Raw genomic sequence first — 20,984 nt, 5'->3', positions numbered from 1 at the left:
ATACAATGTTAGAAAGAGAGAGACTCATTCAACTAAAGAAAGAAAATAATATAGAGTTCTCTCTTACAGCATGGAACTGGTGCCTTCACGTTTTCTTGAAACAAATGGAAAATGATTTCTGTGAAGAGAGCATGCAGACGATTGCCTTTATAGATGATATAATTTTTCTTATCAAAGGTAATTCTCGAAATAAACTTGCATCCGGATAATGAGGTCGGACACATCTTGCACATGGGCACAAATGAGATCTGTGGGCAAGCCCTTGATTGGAATCCACAGAGACAGCGCAGGAGAGGCCCAGAGGCATTATGAATTTAAGTCAATAATAAAATAGTGTCAATTTAAGTCAATAATAAAATAATTGATTCGGAATGGATAAAAACTTGTTCGATCGTTTAGTCAAAAACGCTAATAAATAGCAAAGGAAATGTATTGTAGGACTTTGAAAATATAAAAATGTCTACATATTTTCGATTAGTGTGTCTTGACATCGAGATAGGTTAATAAAGATTGATAATAAACAATGATAGTAAGATAACAGAAATGATAAATAAGAATTATACTGCCTATGTTTACAAATACCAACATAAACAAAAATGCAAACAAGAAACGAAAACAGCCAGACGCCGCAAGTCATTACCTACAAAATATTGAATAACACGTAAACATCATTAAATAACAGATTTTAAATTCTTCTACATAAGATTTGTTTATTTTAATCACACTTTTTTCTTTTTTTTCCAAAAGACTTACATTGTCACAAATTGTAATGTAAACTACTTTATGATACCTACTATGTGACTTACACAATAAGTGATATCTACTTTATCGTGGAATGATTAACATTTCATAAGGCTTTGGTGCAATTGTTAATCCTGTGCCTATCTCTGCCTCAATAGTCTCTTTACCTGGTATCGGAAGAAGGCGATACCTTTGCATTACTCCAGCAAATAGTAAGAATATAGCTGTTTTTGCTAATGATTCTCCGGGACATCTTCTTTTTCCTAAAAAAAAAAAAATTTCTCAGACTATAAATTGTTCATCAAAATTATTGAAATGATATACAAGACTTCAATTTAATCGTGTTTATTTATTGTAATTAATTACTACGCAAAAAATACCGCGTAAATATTAATTAATCTCTTAAATTTAAATATACATATATGAAATACTATCAAAAAATCCTCGGACTGTACTTCCCTCGAACGAATTAGTTAATTTTGAATGATTCGCGAAATATGAAACATACAAACCTTTATTTGCTAGTCGTTAATGTATCAGTCACGTGGATACTATCATTTGTGTTTCACAGTTCATCGTTCAAACTTGTATTTAGTATAGAATTTGCGATTGTCGGGAACTCATAATATAAATCCATTAAAAAATCAAAAAAAGTTCAACAAACTGGAACGATGAGCTATGAAACATGGTTACATTTTAATTAATGATCTCTAAAATTCTTTTACAAAAAGGGTAAATATGCATTTTAAGTCATACCTCACCAATTTTGTCGCCATTTAGATATATTGTAGAGGATTTGTAGTTTTTAGAGTGATTCCCCGCAAAAATCAAGTGGGGGGGGGCATTGGTTTAGAAGATATAACAAATTAAAGTTTTACAATTTTAAGGGAGTATTCTACTGTGCAACTTCAAAAAACCTGAATTTTTTCATTTTTTTTTAATGTTTAAGGTCTCAAAAATGAGTTCCTATGAAGTTTTGGCAAAATACGTAAAAATAACGGAGATAAAAATATTTGTAAGTTGCGCCGTTCTGATGAAAAATCGATGCGCTTAGATACAAGGTGCATCGAATAGATACCCATTCTCAGAATAATTTTCTAGTATAGTTTTCTTTGTATAGTATTCTTTATTTTGTGTTCTCTAGTGTGTATTGTGTATGTATTGATTTAAAACGACCGTTAGAAGTACCTGTTTTGAAAGGACAATCTCTAGAAGCGTTTAAAACAATCGAAATTGCAACATATTTGGCAACTTGTATTTTCCTTGATGAAGGCTTTCACCTTTTGGAGATGTTAACATTGATGGGAGTGAAAATTGGACCCGAAGCGAGAGTGTTTGCTGATATATGGGATGAAGAATACGGATCGATCTGAGCAGCGAGCATCTGAAGCATCAAAGGAAGTTCGTAATGCTCGTAGATTGTAATTATCAGAACAAAACAAACATTTTGAGATAGAGGAGAGTTTGCTGTATGGCTCTGGTATCGCCGATTAAAGGTAAACTTTCATTTTTTATATTATATCATACTTCAAACTTTAAATGCGTTTTTCTCAAAACTATGTTTTTTGAATCGGTTGACACGATTTCTCAAAAAGTACCGATCGGCTTCAACTTTTTTGTACATATAAAATACATGTCCGCTTATGGTTGGAACCAGGATTATTACGATATCTTCAAATTAACTATTTTTTTATAACTGTCAAAGTTTAAAATTTTAGTGAAAAATTGATATCTGTTTTTTAAAACTGCGCTAATTTAACAATTTGCAATATTTTTTTTTTATTCTGGTTCGGACCATAGCCACATTGATAATAATTAAAAATCTTGTTTATTTTTTTTTGCTTCAAGCAAATAGGAATGCTGGAATCATGTCAACCAGCGACATGTGTTTTTTTTATGGCCTATCTTTAAAATTGTAAAACGTAAAAACTAACATTTAATTTTATAAAAGTTTATTTAAATTCTGTAAATATGAATAAATATGTATGTAAAATTTTATGAAATTAGGTTTGGGTTAAGTTAGGTTAGATTTTTGTTAAATTTGTTAGATTTTTTAGCGGAGCCCCTCCCCCGTCAATGTAAAATTACACCACATTTTTCGTCGTCTTTTGTGTCCGCGTTCATACTTCATAGCGTGACACATAAAAGGCATACATTCACAATTTAAATCAACAAATACTTCACACCGTAGACATTTAATGTGTTTGTGAGTAACTTTTCGATCAACGAGAAAATCTAATAACTTATTGCTATCCTCAACAAGACTTAGAAATTCGTGTAATCGCATGTTGAAAGCTGTTAATAAACTGTGAGAAATAGATAAAGCCGACTGTTGACAAAATATCTATAACCATGTAGTCACCCTTTAAAAAATGTAAACATAAACTTTACATCGTGTTTGTATACAAATACGGCGTATATAAACTCCACTGTTCATAATATCAGTTTATAACACCAGAAGAGCATTAAAATTGCAAAACTTTAATTTGTTATATCTCCTAAACCAATGCCGCTCCCCACTTGATTTTTGTGGAGAATTACTCAGAACAACCTCCCCTACAACATATCTAAATGGTGACAAAATCAGTGAGGTGTGACCTAAAATGCATATTTACTTTCGTTATACTACACATGTTAAACACATGTTAAACTTGCACTTTGTTACAAAATAGTAAAATAATTTTTCATTTTTCTATTGACAATAGCCAATCAGTATTATTTCTAAAGTTATTAGATTAACATATACAGATATTTTAAATAAATATAAAATAATATTTTTTGCCAAAAAAAATCTAATAATTTACTTGATTGTACACTGTTAGGAATACACGCGGAAAGAAAGAAGTGTGTACTTGGGACCACGGAGCCCCGAAATCGAAATGGCATCACTTTTGCAGTGATAAAGCAGACAGCATTGAACTAGTGTTCCTGCAGTCAATATACAGTAGTATTGCACAAGATTTCAAAAAAAAAAGATATGTCAAAATTCAAAAGTGTTGTATAATTTTTACAATGGAAATAAAACATAAAAATCGGTATGGGTCTAACGGATCCAGTCACTACCATCGTCCGATGGTTAAATATTACAAGTTTTGTCAAACAAGCGATCATTTCCAACAAATTTTGCACACAAAAAATTGTTTTCATGTTATTTTTCTACAAATAAAATCTTTCATCACTCACCTTTTCCGAATATTATTATGTTTTTGTCTGGTTGATAAACACCATCTTTAACAAATCTTTCTGGTTGAAACAAAATCGGATTAGGAAAAAATTCTGGATTCATGTTGTTACAGAAAATGTTTAACAGAATAGTGCTATTCTTCGGTATTGTGTATCCATCGAGAGTTGTATCACAAAGAACACGTCGTGGTCCAATTACAGGTGTAACAAGCCATATACGTTGACATTCAGTTAATATGGCTTCCGTAAAAGGCATACTATAAAATATTAAAATTTAACATAAAAGATTGGTTTCTCGAATGCTAGATAAAAGACTCCAAAAACAAAGATCAATAAAAGAGTATATTGCAAAAAGATTATTTAGCTTAAAAAATGAGTTAATTATTACTTTATTCTATCTTCTAGATTCAGAAATTTGTTGGAACCGATCACGGCATCGATCTCTTTGTGTAACTTCTGCTGCACATTCTGATGATTGGCCATTTGTAAAAAGAGAAAATCCAGCGTTGCTGTTGTGGTATTAATTCCAGCGATAAAAAAATCCGCTAATGTGACAAGAAGATTGTCATCTGGAAATTATACAAAGGATTGCATGTAAAATAAAGAAAACTAAAGATAAAGACATTTTGTCTTGTAAAATCAAAAATTATAAAAACTCGAATGATTAGGCAAATTTAAAAAAACAATAAAGTTGGCGAGGCAGAAGATGTAAGAGAATGCCAATAACAAACATTTATTAAAAAAACATAAACAATAAATGTTTTGGTCTGTTATCAGGTTTTCTTTAATGTAACTGTAATTAGCACATTTCAAAATTGTTTCCAAACTGTATACAGAATATCTCGTAATTTGCGAATCAGTATACTATAACATAAAAATTCTCAAAAAACGAAATAAAAAAGTTCTTCACAATTTTTTCATACAAGCAATAATGTTTGAAATATAAGTGTTTAAAATTGATCAAACAAGCTTTATGATTAAGCAATCACTTAACTGCAATGATGCGATTTTGCCAACCGCGGCTTACGGCTCCACTGCTTCACACAACTGAGAAGCGCTTATGTCACGCGTTCGTGTGCGCTCTGCCGTTCGACCAATGGAAGAGAACAGACGTCTCGCTTCCACCGAGCCGACGCAGCAGACGGTGCGTGCGTGCGTGCGTGCGTGCGTGCGTGCGTGCGTGCGTGCGTGCGTGCGTGCGTGCGTGCGTGCGTGCGTGCGTGCGTGCGTGCGTGCGTGCGTGCGTGCGTGCGTGCGTGCGTGCGTGCGTGCGTGCGTGCGTGCGTGCGTGCGTGCGTGCGTGCGTGCGTGCGTGCGTGCGTGCGTGCGTGCGTGCGTGCGTGCGTGCGTGCGTGCGTGCGTGCGTGCGTGCGTGCGTGCGTGCGTGCGTGCGTGCGTGCGTGCGTGCGTGCGTGCGTGCGTGCGTGCGTGCGTGCGTGCGTGCGTGCGTGCGTGCGTGCGTGCGTGCGTGCGTGCGTGCGTGCGTGCGTGCGTGCGTGCGTGCGTGCGTGCGTGCGTGCGTGCGTGCGTGCGTGCGTGCGTGCGTGCGTGCGTGCGTGCGTGCGTGCGTGCGTGCGTGCGTGCGTGCGTGCGTGCGTGCGTGCGTGCGTGCGTGCGTGCGTGCGTGCGTGCGTGCGTGCGTGCGTGCGTGCGTGCGTGCGTGCGTGCGTGCGTGCGTGCGTGCGTGCGTGCGTGCGTGCGTGCGTGCGTGCGTGCGTGCGTGCGTGCGTGCGTGCGTGCGTGCGTGCGTGCGTGCGTGCGTGCGTGCGTGCGTGCGTGCGTGCGTGCGTGCGTGCGTGCGTGCGTGCGTGCGTGCGTGCGTGCGTGCGTGCGTGCGTGCGTGCGTGCGTGCGTGCGTGCGTGCGTGCGTGCGTGCGTGCGTGCGTGCGTGCGTGCGTGCGTGCGTGCGTGCGTGCGTGCGTGCGTGCGTGCGTGCGTGCGTGCGTGCGTGCGTGCGTGCGTGCGTGCGTGCGTGCGTGCGTGCGTGCGTGCGTGCGTGCGTGCGTGCGTGCGTGCGTGCGTGCGTGCGTGCGTGCGTGCGTGCGTGCGTGCGTGCGTGCGTGCGTGCGTGCGTGCGTGCGTGCGTGCGTGCGTGCGTGCGTGCGTGCGTGCGTGCGTGCGTGCGTGCGTGCGTGCGTGCGTGCGTGCGTGCGTGCGTGCGTGCGTGCGTGCGTGCGTGCGTGCGTGCGTGCGTGCGTGCGTGCGTGCGTGCGTGCGTGCGTGCGTGCGTGCGTGCGTGCGTGCGTGCGTGCGTGCGTGCGTGCGTGCGTGCGTGCGTGCGTGCGTGCGTGCGTGCGTGCGTGCGTGCGTGCGTGCGTGCGTGCGTGCGTGCGTGCGTGCGTGCGTGCGTGCGTGCGTGCGTGCGTGCGTGCGTGTACAATTTAACTGTCTCTTGTGGACTAATTTATTAATTTCTTTAAGAAAAATTTAAAAATTTAGCACTAACATCCTGCGACGGCTCTTAATGCTCTTCTATTATATTTCTTGATTGTTATCATATGGAGCCTTACTATTATATGTGAAATAAATAAATGTTTAAATATAACAAATTCCATCAGTTGCATTATTTTCTTAAAATAATTTATAATAGGAAACTAAACTCATACCTGTAAAGATAGATTTTTTGTCTTCATGTTTAAATATCTCGCTGAGAAACATGTCAATAAAGTCTGCTTTGCTTCCTTCGACATATCGTTCTTTATGATCATTAATAATATCCTGAACATTCAAAACAAAGTATCAATCATAAGTATCAATAAATACAAAATAAACTCTAAAATTCAAAAAAAAATGATCAGTCACACACCATTAGAAAACTCTTGAGTTCTTGATTAAACTCAACGAGGAGTTTGTATCCTGAGACCTTGGGTATTACGTAACGTATCCAGGGAAAAGCAGAGAGAAGTCCACCCGCCATGTCGAAAGCTTGCATACGACGATTCAATAAATTCATAAACTTTAATCTGTAAGTAGTCGCAAAATTGAGATGATAAGCGATTGTATCTCAATGCAAACGTACATAATGTAATGATTGATCTACATTTCCGTTTGAGCTTTTTAGAAATAAAATCTATGAAACTTGGCTATTAAAATATGTATAAAATAAACAAATCACTTAGAATAGAGAATAAAATTCTTTCTCAAATTATTTAATTGTTCTAATTTATATTATCATACACAACTCACAATAATTAAAGGATCATGAAAAATTGCTTAAAAAGATGTTCAAATTATTCCGCAAAAAATCATCGTATTTTAATTCCAAGAAAAGCATTTTGAAGCTTTGAAACTTTTTCTTTCAAATGCCTTTTGCGGATTTTAATTTTTTTTTTTTACAAAACGACACGATGTAAAGCTTGATCCGTCAAAATAAAAATTTTTAATACAACTTTGCTGCATTATACCTGACATGGAAAAAATCATAGAGAATTTCTTGCATTTTATATAAGATATTTTCCCTTTAATTTGAATAGTAATAAATCGCTGTGCAATTTTTTTGATGAATTACACAGGCCTGCGAAATTAAGGGTCCTAAAAGATACAAAAAGCAGAATAGTGATTTCCTAGGTAATTTTGGCTGCTGAATCCGAATCCGTCAGCAAAAAATGTCCATCACGTCAGGTTTTTGAGAAAAATGGAGTAATATAGGCCAAAAACAGTTTTTTTTTGCCATATTCAAGGCGTTATTATGACTGACTCAAATAAACTTTTAACATTTTGTCTACGGCATCTTAAAGTGCCATCTTTTTTCTTCAAATTGCGATTTTTTTTATTCCTGTACGATTTTTTTTCGCCGAGTTATAAAGGTTTGAAGATGGGAACTTTTCGACGATGATACTATGCATTGCCGAAATGGTGAAAAATCGACAATTCGGTGAATTAGAAAGTAAATATATAAAAAATTGGTATCCGTGGGTTATTTAGGTCGCTGAACACGAATTTGACGTCAGAATTACAAAATTCAAAGTGGCAGCTCAAAAACAACTCCTGCACAGTTAATAAACTGAAATTAACTCTGAAATTAACGCATGCAAACTACGAACAAACAGAAATTGCAATATGGAAAATAGATTTTTGTTATTTTTTAACCGGATTTTTATAGAAAACATATATAAAATACCAGATATATATGACATAACCAAATCTAGCCTAGTCAGGCCATGGGAAAATAATAATGCTAACCTCGTCACCTAAATAGCCTCACTGAAATTAGTGTAGTACAGAAAATTATGATTCTAATCTAACAATTACACTATCTACTTAATCTAACACTTAATCTAATCCAACACTACCTACTTAAGATCCGAAAATCATCCAGTCAGCTGAGGCAAGAGCGAGATTTTACTCAGCCAATAAAGGCAAGATTGGGAGAAGATCCATAACTGAAAACATTTACACTCCTTCGAAAGAACGCTTATGGCTGTTCCGTCTGTGACATGCATTGTAATTGTCACGTTTGAGGCACCAGCAGTAATCTGCCAACATGTTAACATTCCATCTGCCTTGGTATCGTCTTTCCATTTCTTTTATGTCTTGATGGAATCTCTCTCCTTGTTCGTCACTAACATGCTAATTTTTCAGGAAAATAGTCCAAATAACTACGTAAAAAATAAATCTTTAAACTTATGTTACAATTGAGATACTTGAAGCTTGTCAGCATTTTCTGTACAAGAATTTTGTAATTCTTGTCTCTTTTATTTCCCAAGAAATCTTCCACAACATTTTTGAATGCGTCCCAAACAATTCGTTCAACAGACGTCATTGTTGCCTGAAAATCAGAGTCTTTCATCAATTTTTTTATGTCGAGACCAATAAAAACACCTTTTATTTTTGCGTCACTAAGCCCTGGAAATTTTTTGCATATGTACTGAAAACATTCTCCTTCTTTATTCAGTGCCTCGACAAACTATTTGATGAGCCCTAATTTAATGTGCAGTGGAGGTAAAAGCACTTTAGACGGTGGTACAAGAGAAGAATTCACAACATTCATTGACCCCAGAAGTAAACATTCCCTAGGTGACCACACATTTTTCGTCCAATGCTCTTGACGTGCCCTACTATCCCACTGGCATAAGAAGCAAGAGTATTTGGTGTACCTAGACTGTTGGCCAAGGACCATGGATATAATTTTCAGATCCCCACAAATATTCCACTTATGCTCATCATACTTGATAGTCCTGAGAACAACTTCGAGATTTTCGTATGTTTTTTTTTAAATAGATGAGAAACCAGTATTGATGCATATTTATTTCCATTATGCAATAGTACTGCCTTCAAACTTCTTTTTGAGGAGTCAATAAAAAGTCTCCATTCATCTGCATTATAAGCATTATGCCCCAAGTTTTTCATCAATCCTCTAATATCTTTGCAAAAAACTAAAGGACCTTCCTGTGCAAAAAATGAAAAGAATTCTTTTTCTCTATTCCTGTACCAATAGAACGTTGTCTCTGGTACAAGTAAATTCTTTTCTTTTAAACGCGAGCCTAGAATTTCAGCATTCTCTTTACTCAGTGACAAATCTCGAACCAAATCGTTCAAATCACTTTGAGTAAAGAGTTAAGGCGTTTCATCAACTTGTACATCAACAAATTCAGGATCATCTTCCATACATTCGACATCATGAATATCATCAGATTCTATTACTGGCGGCAATGGTATAGGATAGTCAGGTCCATAGGGAATTGGTTTTATTACTGACGACACATTAGCATATTGAATACTTTTCTTGTTGTTAGCATTAAATCCTTGCAATTTGCATTGATAAAAATAGCAGTCATCATGAGACTGAGGTTTCTTCCATGTCATAAGGATTGCAAAAGGCATTATCTTTATTCTACGCTTCCATAAAGAGAGACTCGAAACACAAGTATTACAAAATGAATGAGGGACCCACTTTTTATCCTGATTGCTGATTTCTCTGTCAAAATAATTACGGTAATTTATTTTCAATTGTTCCGTTAATGGCCGTCTTTGTTTTTCGAGAGTGTACTTACCACAAATGTAGCAAAAATCTGGATTATTAATACATTTTCGCGTCGACATCTTTGTTATTCGAAGACAAACTATGACCAGGAGATAAAACCATGTACGAAAGTGTCGTGTGCGAAAGTGAAAAAGAATCAATAATATGGTATTACAAAAGAGATAAAGAGATAAAGAAATTTTAAAAAATTCTCAAATATATTTCCGTTCGTTAATACAAAAATTAAATACTGTCTTATGAAACTTTTTATTCTGTACAGATAGCATCTGATGTCGCCGGAGGCAAAGAGACGCATTAATCAATCGGTGTACCATGTATTACGCGAATTGCGATCCGGCTAAGCAAGAAACATCAAAGTATAGCGCTTTCCACTACTGACATGGGACTGATTATGTCACAGCGGCTACGACGAAAGAAATTGTAGGGCTTGCTAGACATATAGATGTTAAATATGTCATTACGTGCGTGACTTGAAAACAGTGTGATAAGTGTAAAATATGTGCGAATAAAACATCAGTTAGCGGATATTTTTACGAAACTGTTAAATTTAGAAAGATTCGAATTTCTGCGACGTAATATAGGTATCCTAAATAAAATATTTGAATATTTTGGATAAACTTCCGAAAAGCTATCACCTCCGATTTGGCTTATTTTCAGTCTCAATACTTATTTTATCTAGTAAATAATATTCCCAAATGGATTTTTGGCGCAAATGCCCCCTACGCTCCCCAGCCCTCCTCAAAGGTAAAACTGTTTTTGTTAATTATTTCAGAAAGTGTTTATTGTACGGAAAAAGTTGTCAAACAAAAAATGAAGCTCATAAAATGCTCTACAAATAAGGTCCTATACATATTTTACCTAACTCCAATATTTTAGCCATTATTATCAAAAATCTGGAGGCAGTGTGTTCCGTCTCCCTGCGGGGGGCTCCACCATCAAAAAACTACACACATAGGATTTGGATTGAGTCTCGCTTTGCGTAGAAACTCGTAAACCCACGTGGAACCTCGCTTCGCGTTGTAAAGTGTATGCGTGGATGCAGTGAGTGCCGACCCTCCTACTAGGCTTTTACAAGTTTTTTTGATAATAATGACTAAAATATTGGAGTTAGGTAAAATATGTATAGAACCTTATTTGTAGAGTTTATTATGAGCTTCATTTTTTGTTTAACAACTTTTTCCGTACAATGAATACTTTCTAAAATAATTAATAAAAACAGTTTTACCTTTGAGGGGGGCTGGAAGGCAGAGGGGACATTTGCGCCAATAATCCATTTAGGAATATTATTTACTAGATAAAATAAATATTTAGGCTGAATATCAGCCAAATCGGGGGTGATAACTTTTCGAAAATCCACCCAATATTTTAACAAAGAAGCAGAGAAAAATTGTTTTTATGGAGAGTGTTTTTAGAACGCAGAAAAAGATTTTTCTACTGTGCCGAACGCACAAGCGCGAGCGAGAACGAAGTAAGCATCGACAAAATAGGGAGAAACGGTTACGAACGTTTTGAATTTTGTAATTCTGACGTCAGACTCGTGTTCAGCGACCTAAATAACTCACGGATACCAATTTTTTAAATATTTATTTTATAATTCACCGAATTGTCGATTTTTCACCATTTCGGCAGTGCATAGTCTGATCATCGAAAAGTTGCCATCTTCAAACCTTCATAACTCGGCGAAAAAAAACCTTACAGGAATAAAAAAAGTTGCAATTTGAAGACAAAATATGGCGCTTTAAGATGCCGCAGACAGAATGTTGAAATATTATTTGAGTCCGTCATAATAACGCCTTAAAAATGGCAAAAATCACTGTTTTTGGCCTATATTACTCCATTTTTCTCAAAAACTTGACGTGATGGACATTTTTTGCTGACGGATTCGGATTCAGCGACCAAAATTACGTAGGAACTGTTCACTTTTCTGCTTTTTGTATCTTAACTTCGCAAGTCTGTGCAAATTATAATTGGGGTGGAAACTTTTCATTGGGCCACCCTATATATTAATTTATTTTATATATTATACATTAAACATTACTAATAAATTTCAGGTAATTGACACTTTTTTACATTATTTTATTTTAAAAGTTAGACACAAATGATAATTTTTTAAGCAGGAATTTCTACGTTTTAAAATATGCCATAAAATATATAAATTTAAAAAAAACTTGTAAGGTAACTTGTATTCTATATATATAACATGTAAAATACTAATACTACAATTGTAAAACTTTATAACGATTATGCACCTCAAATCGTAGTGGAGTGGCTTTCCTGTTACTAATGTCCAAAGAACATTTATTACAGCTGGCTCAATCGCAGGTCGTATGTGTTGCACACTATTGTCCTTTAATCTCTCCAATATAAGTTTAAGTTCATTCGTAATTAGTTCTGTCATTTCCCGTTTAGCAAAACCAATGCTCCTCAAGGTGCGTATTGACCAAGCGCGTAATTCCTTCCAATCAGGACCGTCGTTCATCGTAATTCCTGATTTCACAATTAATAATTTTAATTAAAAATTGTCCTTAATTTAGATTCTTGACCATCTGACTTGTATAACCCCCCAAAAAAATCAGTTTTACTTGTTACTTAAAAATTTCAAGATTTTTCTTTCAGAAATTTGTGACAAAGTTGTAAAATGCTAAATAGCGAGGTCGTAGAATAACAAATTGAATTTATTACCTTTTTTCATTCCGAAATTTCGAATTTTTATAAATTCGGTCCAAGGTCGCCCATCATACTCTTCCTTGTTTAAAACTTCTTGTATCAATTTAGCGTTTGAGATAACAATCACTTTGCTGGCGCCTAATTGTAAGCTAACAACACCGCTGTTATATAATTTGCTCAGCTCCAAAAAGGCTAAATGTTGTCCACCAAGTACACGGGTTAATTTTCGTAAGTAAAAATGGTTTCCAACAAAAGGCCAGGGAAAGGGACCTACAAATTATAGTATTTTTCGATATAAAGACAAAAGATTCTGTCTATATACATATCTGTTGATATGTAGAGTATTAATATCATCAAATATTTTTTCTGTATGGATTTTGCACAATTTGAAAGAACCCCGCTCTAATTCCATTAGAAATTGGATTTCGGTTAAATGAGCTGGTTTTCGCATATATTGTACCTTCTGACCTTCTGAACAATGGACAAAGACTTGTAAGACTCATTGTCAGAGCTAAATAATAAACGGTTTTCATGACTGGCCTATAGTTACCGACATTTTACTATAAAAACCTCGATAACTTTGAAACGGCTAACCTAAAGTAGATAAAATTATAGTATTTTGTAAAGGTCTCAAGAAGGGCTATAAGAATATACAATAAAAAGTAGGAAGTTCAGTTTAAAAAATTTAAGCTGACCTAACCTTGACTTTGGTGACGTTACCCAAGGTCAAACTGATAAAGCCAATAAATAAACTTTTTTAAGTCTTATAACTTTTATCTGAAACATTTTTTTATAAAACTTATAGTTTTCTAGATATCTTGTCGTCCTGGAATTTTTTATACATCCTGTATACAGGGTGTTTCATTTTAATCTAGCCAGGCGAATATTTCAAATGCTGTTGAGTTTAGAGAAAAATGTTTCAAACAAAAGTTGTAGGGTTTGGAGGGGGACACAAGATGGTGGGCTTGAGTTTTTGATGAAGGTAAAATTGAAGGTTATATGAAGGTCAACTTTGTTTTTTTAAATGAAATGTAGTATTTTTCAATGCATATTCTGAAAGAACATAAAATTCTGCATTAAAATTGTCTGACACGTTTTTCATGAAAATCCATAATTTTTGAAGAAATGTAGCAAATTTAGCAACCCCAAAAGTGAGAGGCAAGGTGACTCACGTAAATCAAGCACCCCGATGGAATCAGATTTTCGTCACGTCCACGCCGTTGATTCCGGGTAACTCTAAGAACGAGAAATGTTCATGAACATGTACAAATTGATGCATGATTCTCTTTACGAAAAACAAACATTTTTTCTTTAATTGCTAAATTTCCTAAAAAATTATGGATTTTTATGAAAAAACGTGTCAGACTATTTTAATGCAGAATTTTATGTTCTTTTAGAATATGCAATGAAAAATACTACATTTCATTTAAAAAAACAAAGTTGACCTTTATATGACCTTCAATTTTACCTTCATCAAAAACTCAAGCCCACCATCTTATGTCCCCCTCCGAACCCTACAACTTTTGTCTGAAACATTTTTCTCTAAACTCAACAGCGTTTGAAATATTCGGCTGGCTAGATTAAAATGAAACACACTGTATATACTGCTCAACAAAATTATGGCATAGAAAAATTTTGAGCAAAAATTGATCAACTTTGACGGACGATAACTCCGCGAAAAATCATTGTAGAATCCTGATTTTTTTTTTAATGAAAGCTTGAAATCTCTACTGAAACCGTGTGAGCTTTTCGGGCGCGGTATAGCTCGCCGGAATCCGGGTTCGTTCGGTTGAGGGTACGTCAATAAAAACTCGCGTTTTTAAAGATGATAACAAAATGATATGTTTATTTAATAAATAATGAGATAGATGACAGTTTGTATATGCAATGTATGGTTGGTATAAATGGTGTGTATAAATGTTTGCGTGTGATCGGTATAAATGTAATTCGAATAATTCGTATAAATGTGATGAGTGTATAAAGGCGACGTGTGATTCATCTAAACGTGACGAGTGTGTCAAGGCAGCGTGTGATTCGTTTAAACGTGACTAAAGCACTATAAAACATGAGTATTCTCACGTCTGCTCACGTCTCCGCCATTTTTGTTCCATTCCCCCACTCCTTGCCCTCTCGCCTCTGTCACTGATTGTGAGCTGAGAAGTTTATGATGATTAGGTTATGGCTTCTAAGCTGCTCAAACTCTGTGTTTACGTGTATTTTATTACTTCACAGAGGCACGATGATTTGGTTGGTGTCCAAGACTCTCTGCGGAGATTACGTATTCATTGCTGTCGACGAACATCATCCGCAGGAAACAAAAATAATCGAGCGCCTTTTTCTGTTCTATTGGTACAATTGACCGCAACGCAGCAAGGCATTTTGTATCTTTTTTTTGTTCACAGTCGGATAATCAAAATACCCGTAAACACAGAGTTTGAGCAGCTTAGAAGCCATAACTTAATCATCATAAACTTCTCAGCTCAGTGACAGAGGCGAAAGGGCAAGGAATGGAGGAATGGAATAAAAATGGCGGAGACGTGAGCAGACGTGAGAATACTCACGTTTTATAGTGCCTTATATAAACGTGAGTATTCTCGTCTGCGCCATTTTTGTTCCATTTCCCCACTCCTTGCCCTCTCGCCCCTTTGTCGCTGAGCTGAGAAGTTTATGATGTTTAGGTTATGTCTTCTAAGCTGCTCGAACTTTGTAGGGACCAAGAGGACAAGGAGTGGGGGAATGGAACGAAAATGGCGCAGATGAGAATACCTGTATCTTTAGTGCTCTAGCCAAATTAAGTTAAATAAACCACGATGTAAGAATGTAAGGTGTTTTCACGCTCATTGTATTCTACCAAAAAGTATGTGAGCAAAATAAGACAGTTAAAGCAGTTCACACCAGATGTCATGTTGGTCTACAATCACAAATAAAAAGGGATAGAATATTAGAAAACAAAGAATAGAATATTATATATATTGTTGCGCTTTGTTACGTGCCGCAACTTATAGTTTCTTATATTACTCTTTTTTTATTCGAACCTTTGAACCTTTTTATCTTTACTCCTTCTTGATCCTAAACACGTAACCCTTCGATGACTGCAATAAACATAAACGCTGTCCCTATGCCTAACGCATATTTTCCTTTTGACAAAACCGCTTCCTTCCAATAAACATTCCGCCGCTACGATTTTCCTACAGCACCTTAAACGAAGATCATTCTCGCCAGTTCAGTTCTCGATCAAAGCTCAAACCAGCAACACCGAATAAAGACTTTTTCCACAAACGTGTCCCGATTTATTCTAAATAATCTATTACGTAGCTATACGCTCGTAACAATTGGTGGCAGCGGCGGGATTGTTTGTGTGTAAAAGTGCGGAAATTTTTGCTATAATTGAGCTGATTGCTGTTAATTAATATCAAGTGAAAGAAAGTTAGAGACCCGGAATTCGAGAAAACTTCGTAGCCAAGCAAGACTATCAAGTAGAAGAACCGAGGTCAATCATAACTTGGTGCTATCCTGACGAAATTAACGGGAGCACATTTCGATCAACCTGCTGAGATCCTGTCTGTTAGCCGATAAAACCACGACGTGTAGTTTACAACCTACTCCGAGGAAAAAGGCATCAGGACGCTCCTGGACGAGCACAGCAGCTAACGAAGGAAAAGGACAGCAACAACGAGACTCCGTGGACGGCCAGCACGAAAAAAGGTCAACCCTCATCATCATCTCATCTACGTCATCATCATCAATTCATCTATATCTACCAGCGGCGTGAAACCATCTCGTCATAGATATGCTGCGCATCGTACTTCTGTAAGTCTATGAATTTTGTAAACTTTAGAGACACTAAAGCGCATTATAATACAGACAGTTCGGAAAGTAGTTCGTCGATTAGTTATATTAGCGATAATAATTCTAAACATAATCACGTAATCTCAAATCTAGAAACAATCAATATGAACGATCGAACAGAAACGGTAGAGTCAGCGCAAGGCGTAGATCATTTTGGCACAAATCTAGAAAGTCGAAGATCCTCGACGAGTAACAGTAGCTATTTTCCCGTCCGTAATAGTTTATCGCTCATACCTGTTTTTAATGGGAAAAATATTCCAGTGACGCAATTTACAGCAGATTGTAAAGGAGTTAATGACTTAGTCGAGCCAGACGATAGGTTATTTTTCTTTAGATCGGTCTTACAAGTTAAATTAACGGGAGATGCCGCGTTAGTGAGAACAATCTATACAATAAATAATCTTGATGATTTATGCAAAGCATTAGAAAAGGAATTCGGAAATTCCAAAAGTTTTGACCATTGGGAAGTGGAAATTAATAAACTTCAGCAAAAAAGAAATGAATCCATTGAAAATTATGCTACTAGAACCAGAAAATTAAACTCTGAAATGATCCTTGCAATTTCTAATTACCCCAATCCAACAGCAAGAGCAGGACTAAGAATCTTTGCAATGAATAAATTAATTACTCATTTCTTAGGCGGATTACACAACCAAACGGCACAACTTCTTTTATCACAAAATTTTAACACGTTAGAAGACGCAATAGAAAGTGCAACTAGGTACATTACAACATCTAATTATCATTCAGAAAGATTTAGACAAAATAGATTCAACGATACATCGCGAATAACTTGTAATTACTGCAGGAAAATAGGACACACAGAAAACGAATGTAGGAAAAAACGTTACGATTCACAAAATGCCTCTCGTGAAAATCAAAATTCTTGGCAAAATAACCAATATAATAACGTCAGATGCGAGCAAAATTTTTCGCGGAATAATAACCCGAACGGAAGCAGATTTAACAGTAACCAAAATTTTTCTAACACTAACTATCAATCCAACCGGTTTAACCAACCCAATCAATATAATCAAGCGAATTATCAACGTAATAATAATTTATCTAACAACCTACCTAATAATTTAACTAATAATTCACATTTAAACTACCATGGCCAAGCGAAAAGCGCGCAACGTCAAGGCCAAATATCGAGTCGCGCACATCCGATTCAATCACTAGAACAAGAGCAAGAACATATACAATCAGAACAACCTCAAGAAATCTTATATCAATCCCATTCGAAGAACTTAGAAATTCAGGAGACAGATTCTTGTTAGATACAAGCGCTGATATTAACATCATTAAAGCTAACGCATTAGAGCGCGATACACTTGTGTATGTCGATGAAAAAGTAGAAATTCAAGGCATAACCGAAGAAAAGCAACAAACTCTCGGAACTGCATACTTACATTCAAATACGGGAGTTCACGAATTTCATGTAGTGCCCAGTAAATTCCCTTTGAAGGAACAAGGAATTATAGGTTCTACATATCTGCGTCAAGAAAACGCGAAAATTGACTTCAAAACGCGAACGGTAACAATTAGCAATAATCAAAGATACCCATTAGAATTTAGTAATCGAATAACGTTACCGAGTAGAAGTATTTGCCCTGTGATGTTACAAACGAAACATTATAACATTGATAATGCATTCATAGATCACAAAGAGTTAGAACGTGGTGTTTTTCTAATGAATAGCATAGTAAAAGTGAATCACGCGAGAGAAACGTATACATACGTGACAAATACGACTGAAAAAGAAGTAGAACTAGAGTTACCTGAGATCGATGTAGAGCCAGTGGATATTACCACGAGCCCGAGGGACAGCCCTACATATAAGATAGACTCGGTAATCTCAAATAATGTAACAAAAAGATTAAAATTATTAAAACAGAATTTAAGATTAGATCATTTAAATGAAGAAGAAAAACAGTCAATACAACCTATAATCGAAAATTTTAATGATATATTCTATTTACCGGGAGATCAATTAAAAGGTACTAATAGAATTACACACTCTATAAATACGACAGATAACATCCCTATAAACGTAAAACAATATAGATATCCACCGATCCATAAAAACAAAATTAAAAATCAGGTAAATAAATTATTAGATCAGGATATTATTCAACCGTCTGTTTCACCGTATAACTTACCGTTATGGGTAGTGCCGAAAAAACCCGACGTTGATGGCAACAAACGATGGCGGTTAGTAATAGATTTCCGTAAACTAAATGAAAAAACAGTCGGAGATGCATACCCTTTACCTAACATATCAGATATCTTAGATCAATTAGGCAAAGCCAGGTATTTTTCGTGTTTCGATTTAGCCTGAGGCTTTCATCAAATTCCCATGGATCCGCAAGACACCGTAAAAACAGCCTTTAACACGCCTAACGGTCATTTCGAGTATAAAAAAATGCCACTTGGTTTAAAGAACGCCCCCGCGACGTTTCAACGCCTGATGGATAACGTTTTAACCGGACTACAAGGAAATGTTTGCTTTGTTTATTTAGACGATATCGTTATATACGCACAAACTTTAGAAGAACATAAACAAAAATTACACCAAATTTTCGAACGAATCAAAGAAGCTGGTCTTAGCTTACAGCCAGACAAGTGTGAATTTTTCAAGCGCGAATTAACATATTTAGGCCATACAATATCAGATAAGGGAGTTAAACCTAACCCAGAAAAAATAAAAGCAATCGAGCAATATCCAGTTCCTAAAAATCATAAACAAGTAAAACAATTTTTAGGACTTGTAGGGTACTATCGTAGGTTTATTAAAAATTTCAGCAAAATTACAGAACCATTTACTTCGCTCCTCAGAAAAAATGTACCATTTAAATGGGAAATAAGGCAACAAATTAATTATGAAAAACTAAAACAGTTACTATCGAGAGAACCTATTTTACAATATCCAGATTTTGATAAAGAATTTTTATTAACTACTGATGCAAGCGATGAAGGAATCGGTGCAATCTTATCACAAGGTGAAATAGGCAGCGATCTTCCCATTGGTTACGCTTCACGAACATTAAATAAAGCAGAAAGAAATTACGACACAACGGAAAAAGAACTTTTAGCTATTGTCTGGGCAGTGAAACATTTTCGACCTTACTTGTACGGTAAACCATTTAAAATTATCACGGATCACAAGCCGTTAACTTGGCTCTTTAATGTTAAAGATCCATCATCCCGACTAATGCGCTGGCGATTAAAATTAGAAGAATATAATTATAAAGTCGTATACAAAGAAGGAAAACTAAATACAAATGCAGATGCACTCTCTAGAAATCCGCAAATAATGACCTTTCAGATACAAGCTTCAGGTAGTAGCGATGCGAATTTGAGCTATAGCTTATTTTTACAACACGCACTAAATGATTCATTGTGGGAAACAGATAATATAATCCCTCAAATTTCAGGTAGCATAAAAGGTCTTTTAGTGAAAGAAGTAAACTCTTCTCCTAAAATTAAAATTTCTCTTTCTAAAAACGGTAATAAAGCAGAAGACATAACGCTCACACCGGGAAATATTAAAATTAAGAAAAAGAAGCATCTAATCGAAATAAATCTCGTTACACGCGAAAATAAAAATACCCCAATAAATATGGAAGATATTTTTAATTGCTTAATTAAACTAAAAGAATATGTAATTGCACATAACCAAACGATAATTTCGATAGCACCTATAGGAGACGCTAACAATAAAATAAAAATAACTCAAATGATAAAATATATATTTAAAGATACACCAATTAAAGTATATCTATTAGAATCGTTAACACAAGAAATTGTTGATCCAATAATAAAACAAAATATTTTAACAGAACTACATAATTCAGCGATCGGAGGTCACAAAGGCGTAACAAAAACTTTAAAACGAATACAACAATACTACTCATGGGATGGTATGAAACAAGACGTAAAAAATTATATAAAAGCTTGCCATGATTGTCAAAAACGAAAATTAGTTAGAGTAAAAACAAGAGCACTCATGTTAATTACTGACACTCCAAGTGAGGCATTTGAAAAGGTAGCGATCGACATTGTGGGTCCTTTGCCGGAAACAGAGGAAGGACATAAATACATCTTAACCACACAGGATCAATTAACGAAATTCTGCACGGCTTATCCATTGCTAGACACAAACAGTACGACTATAGCTGATAAAATCGTCAATAAATATATTTATACCTATGGTTCACCTAAAGAATTGTTGTCCGATCAAGGTAGTAACATTTCAGGAGAGTTAATGAAAGGAATTGCAAAGATCTTTAAAATCAAACAGGTAAAAACAAGCGTTTACCACCCTCAGTCAAATGGAGCATTAGAGCGCTCACATCACGTATTAGCTGAATACCTTAAACCATATATTAATCAAAATCAAAATAGTTGGGATTCATTTCTAGATGCCGCTATGTTCTCTTATAATACCGCTTATCACGAAGGAACAAAAATATCTCCGTACGAACTAGTATTTGGACGAAAACCGCGACTTCCTTCCGTACTTGTAGAACCGAGACAAGGAATCACTCCATGAATTTCT

General features: G+C 36.1%; 1 protein-coding gene across 2 annotated transcripts in view; it reads right to left on the bottom strand.

Moving 5' to 3' along the window:
• Positions 1 to 683: 683 nt before the first annotated feature.
• The window catches only part of LOC105679943 (probable cytochrome P450 305a1), a 49,551-nt gene continuing 29,250 nt past the window's right edge, over positions 684 to 20,984 (bottom strand). For both annotated transcript variants that reach the window (XM_067351577.1, XM_067351578.1), the window contains exons 3-9: positions 12,590 to 12,844; positions 12,157 to 12,394; positions 6,731 to 6,887; positions 6,531 to 6,642; positions 4,313 to 4,493; positions 3,925 to 4,181; positions 684 to 1,004 (exon numbers count right to left, since the gene is read on the bottom strand). In XM_067351577.1, coding sequence (XP_067207678.1) covers positions 826 to 1,004; positions 3,925 to 4,181; positions 4,313 to 4,493; positions 6,531 to 6,642; positions 6,731 to 6,887; positions 12,157 to 12,394; positions 12,590 to 12,844 — 1,379 coding nt within the window. In that variant the 3' untranslated portion in view covers positions 684 to 825. The remainder of the gene's footprint in view (positions 1,005 to 3,924; positions 4,182 to 4,312; positions 4,494 to 6,530; positions 6,643 to 6,730; positions 6,888 to 12,156; positions 12,395 to 12,589; positions 12,845 to 20,984) is intronic.

Source organism: Linepithema humile, chromosome 3 (genome assembly GCF_040581485.1).
Source record: "Linepithema humile isolate Giens D197 chromosome 3, Lhum_UNIL_v1.0, whole genome shotgun sequence".
Taxonomy (NCBI): Eukaryota; Metazoa; Arthropoda; class Insecta; order Hymenoptera; family Formicidae; genus Linepithema; species Linepithema humile.
This window is presented reverse-complemented; position numbering and strand designations above follow the sequence as displayed.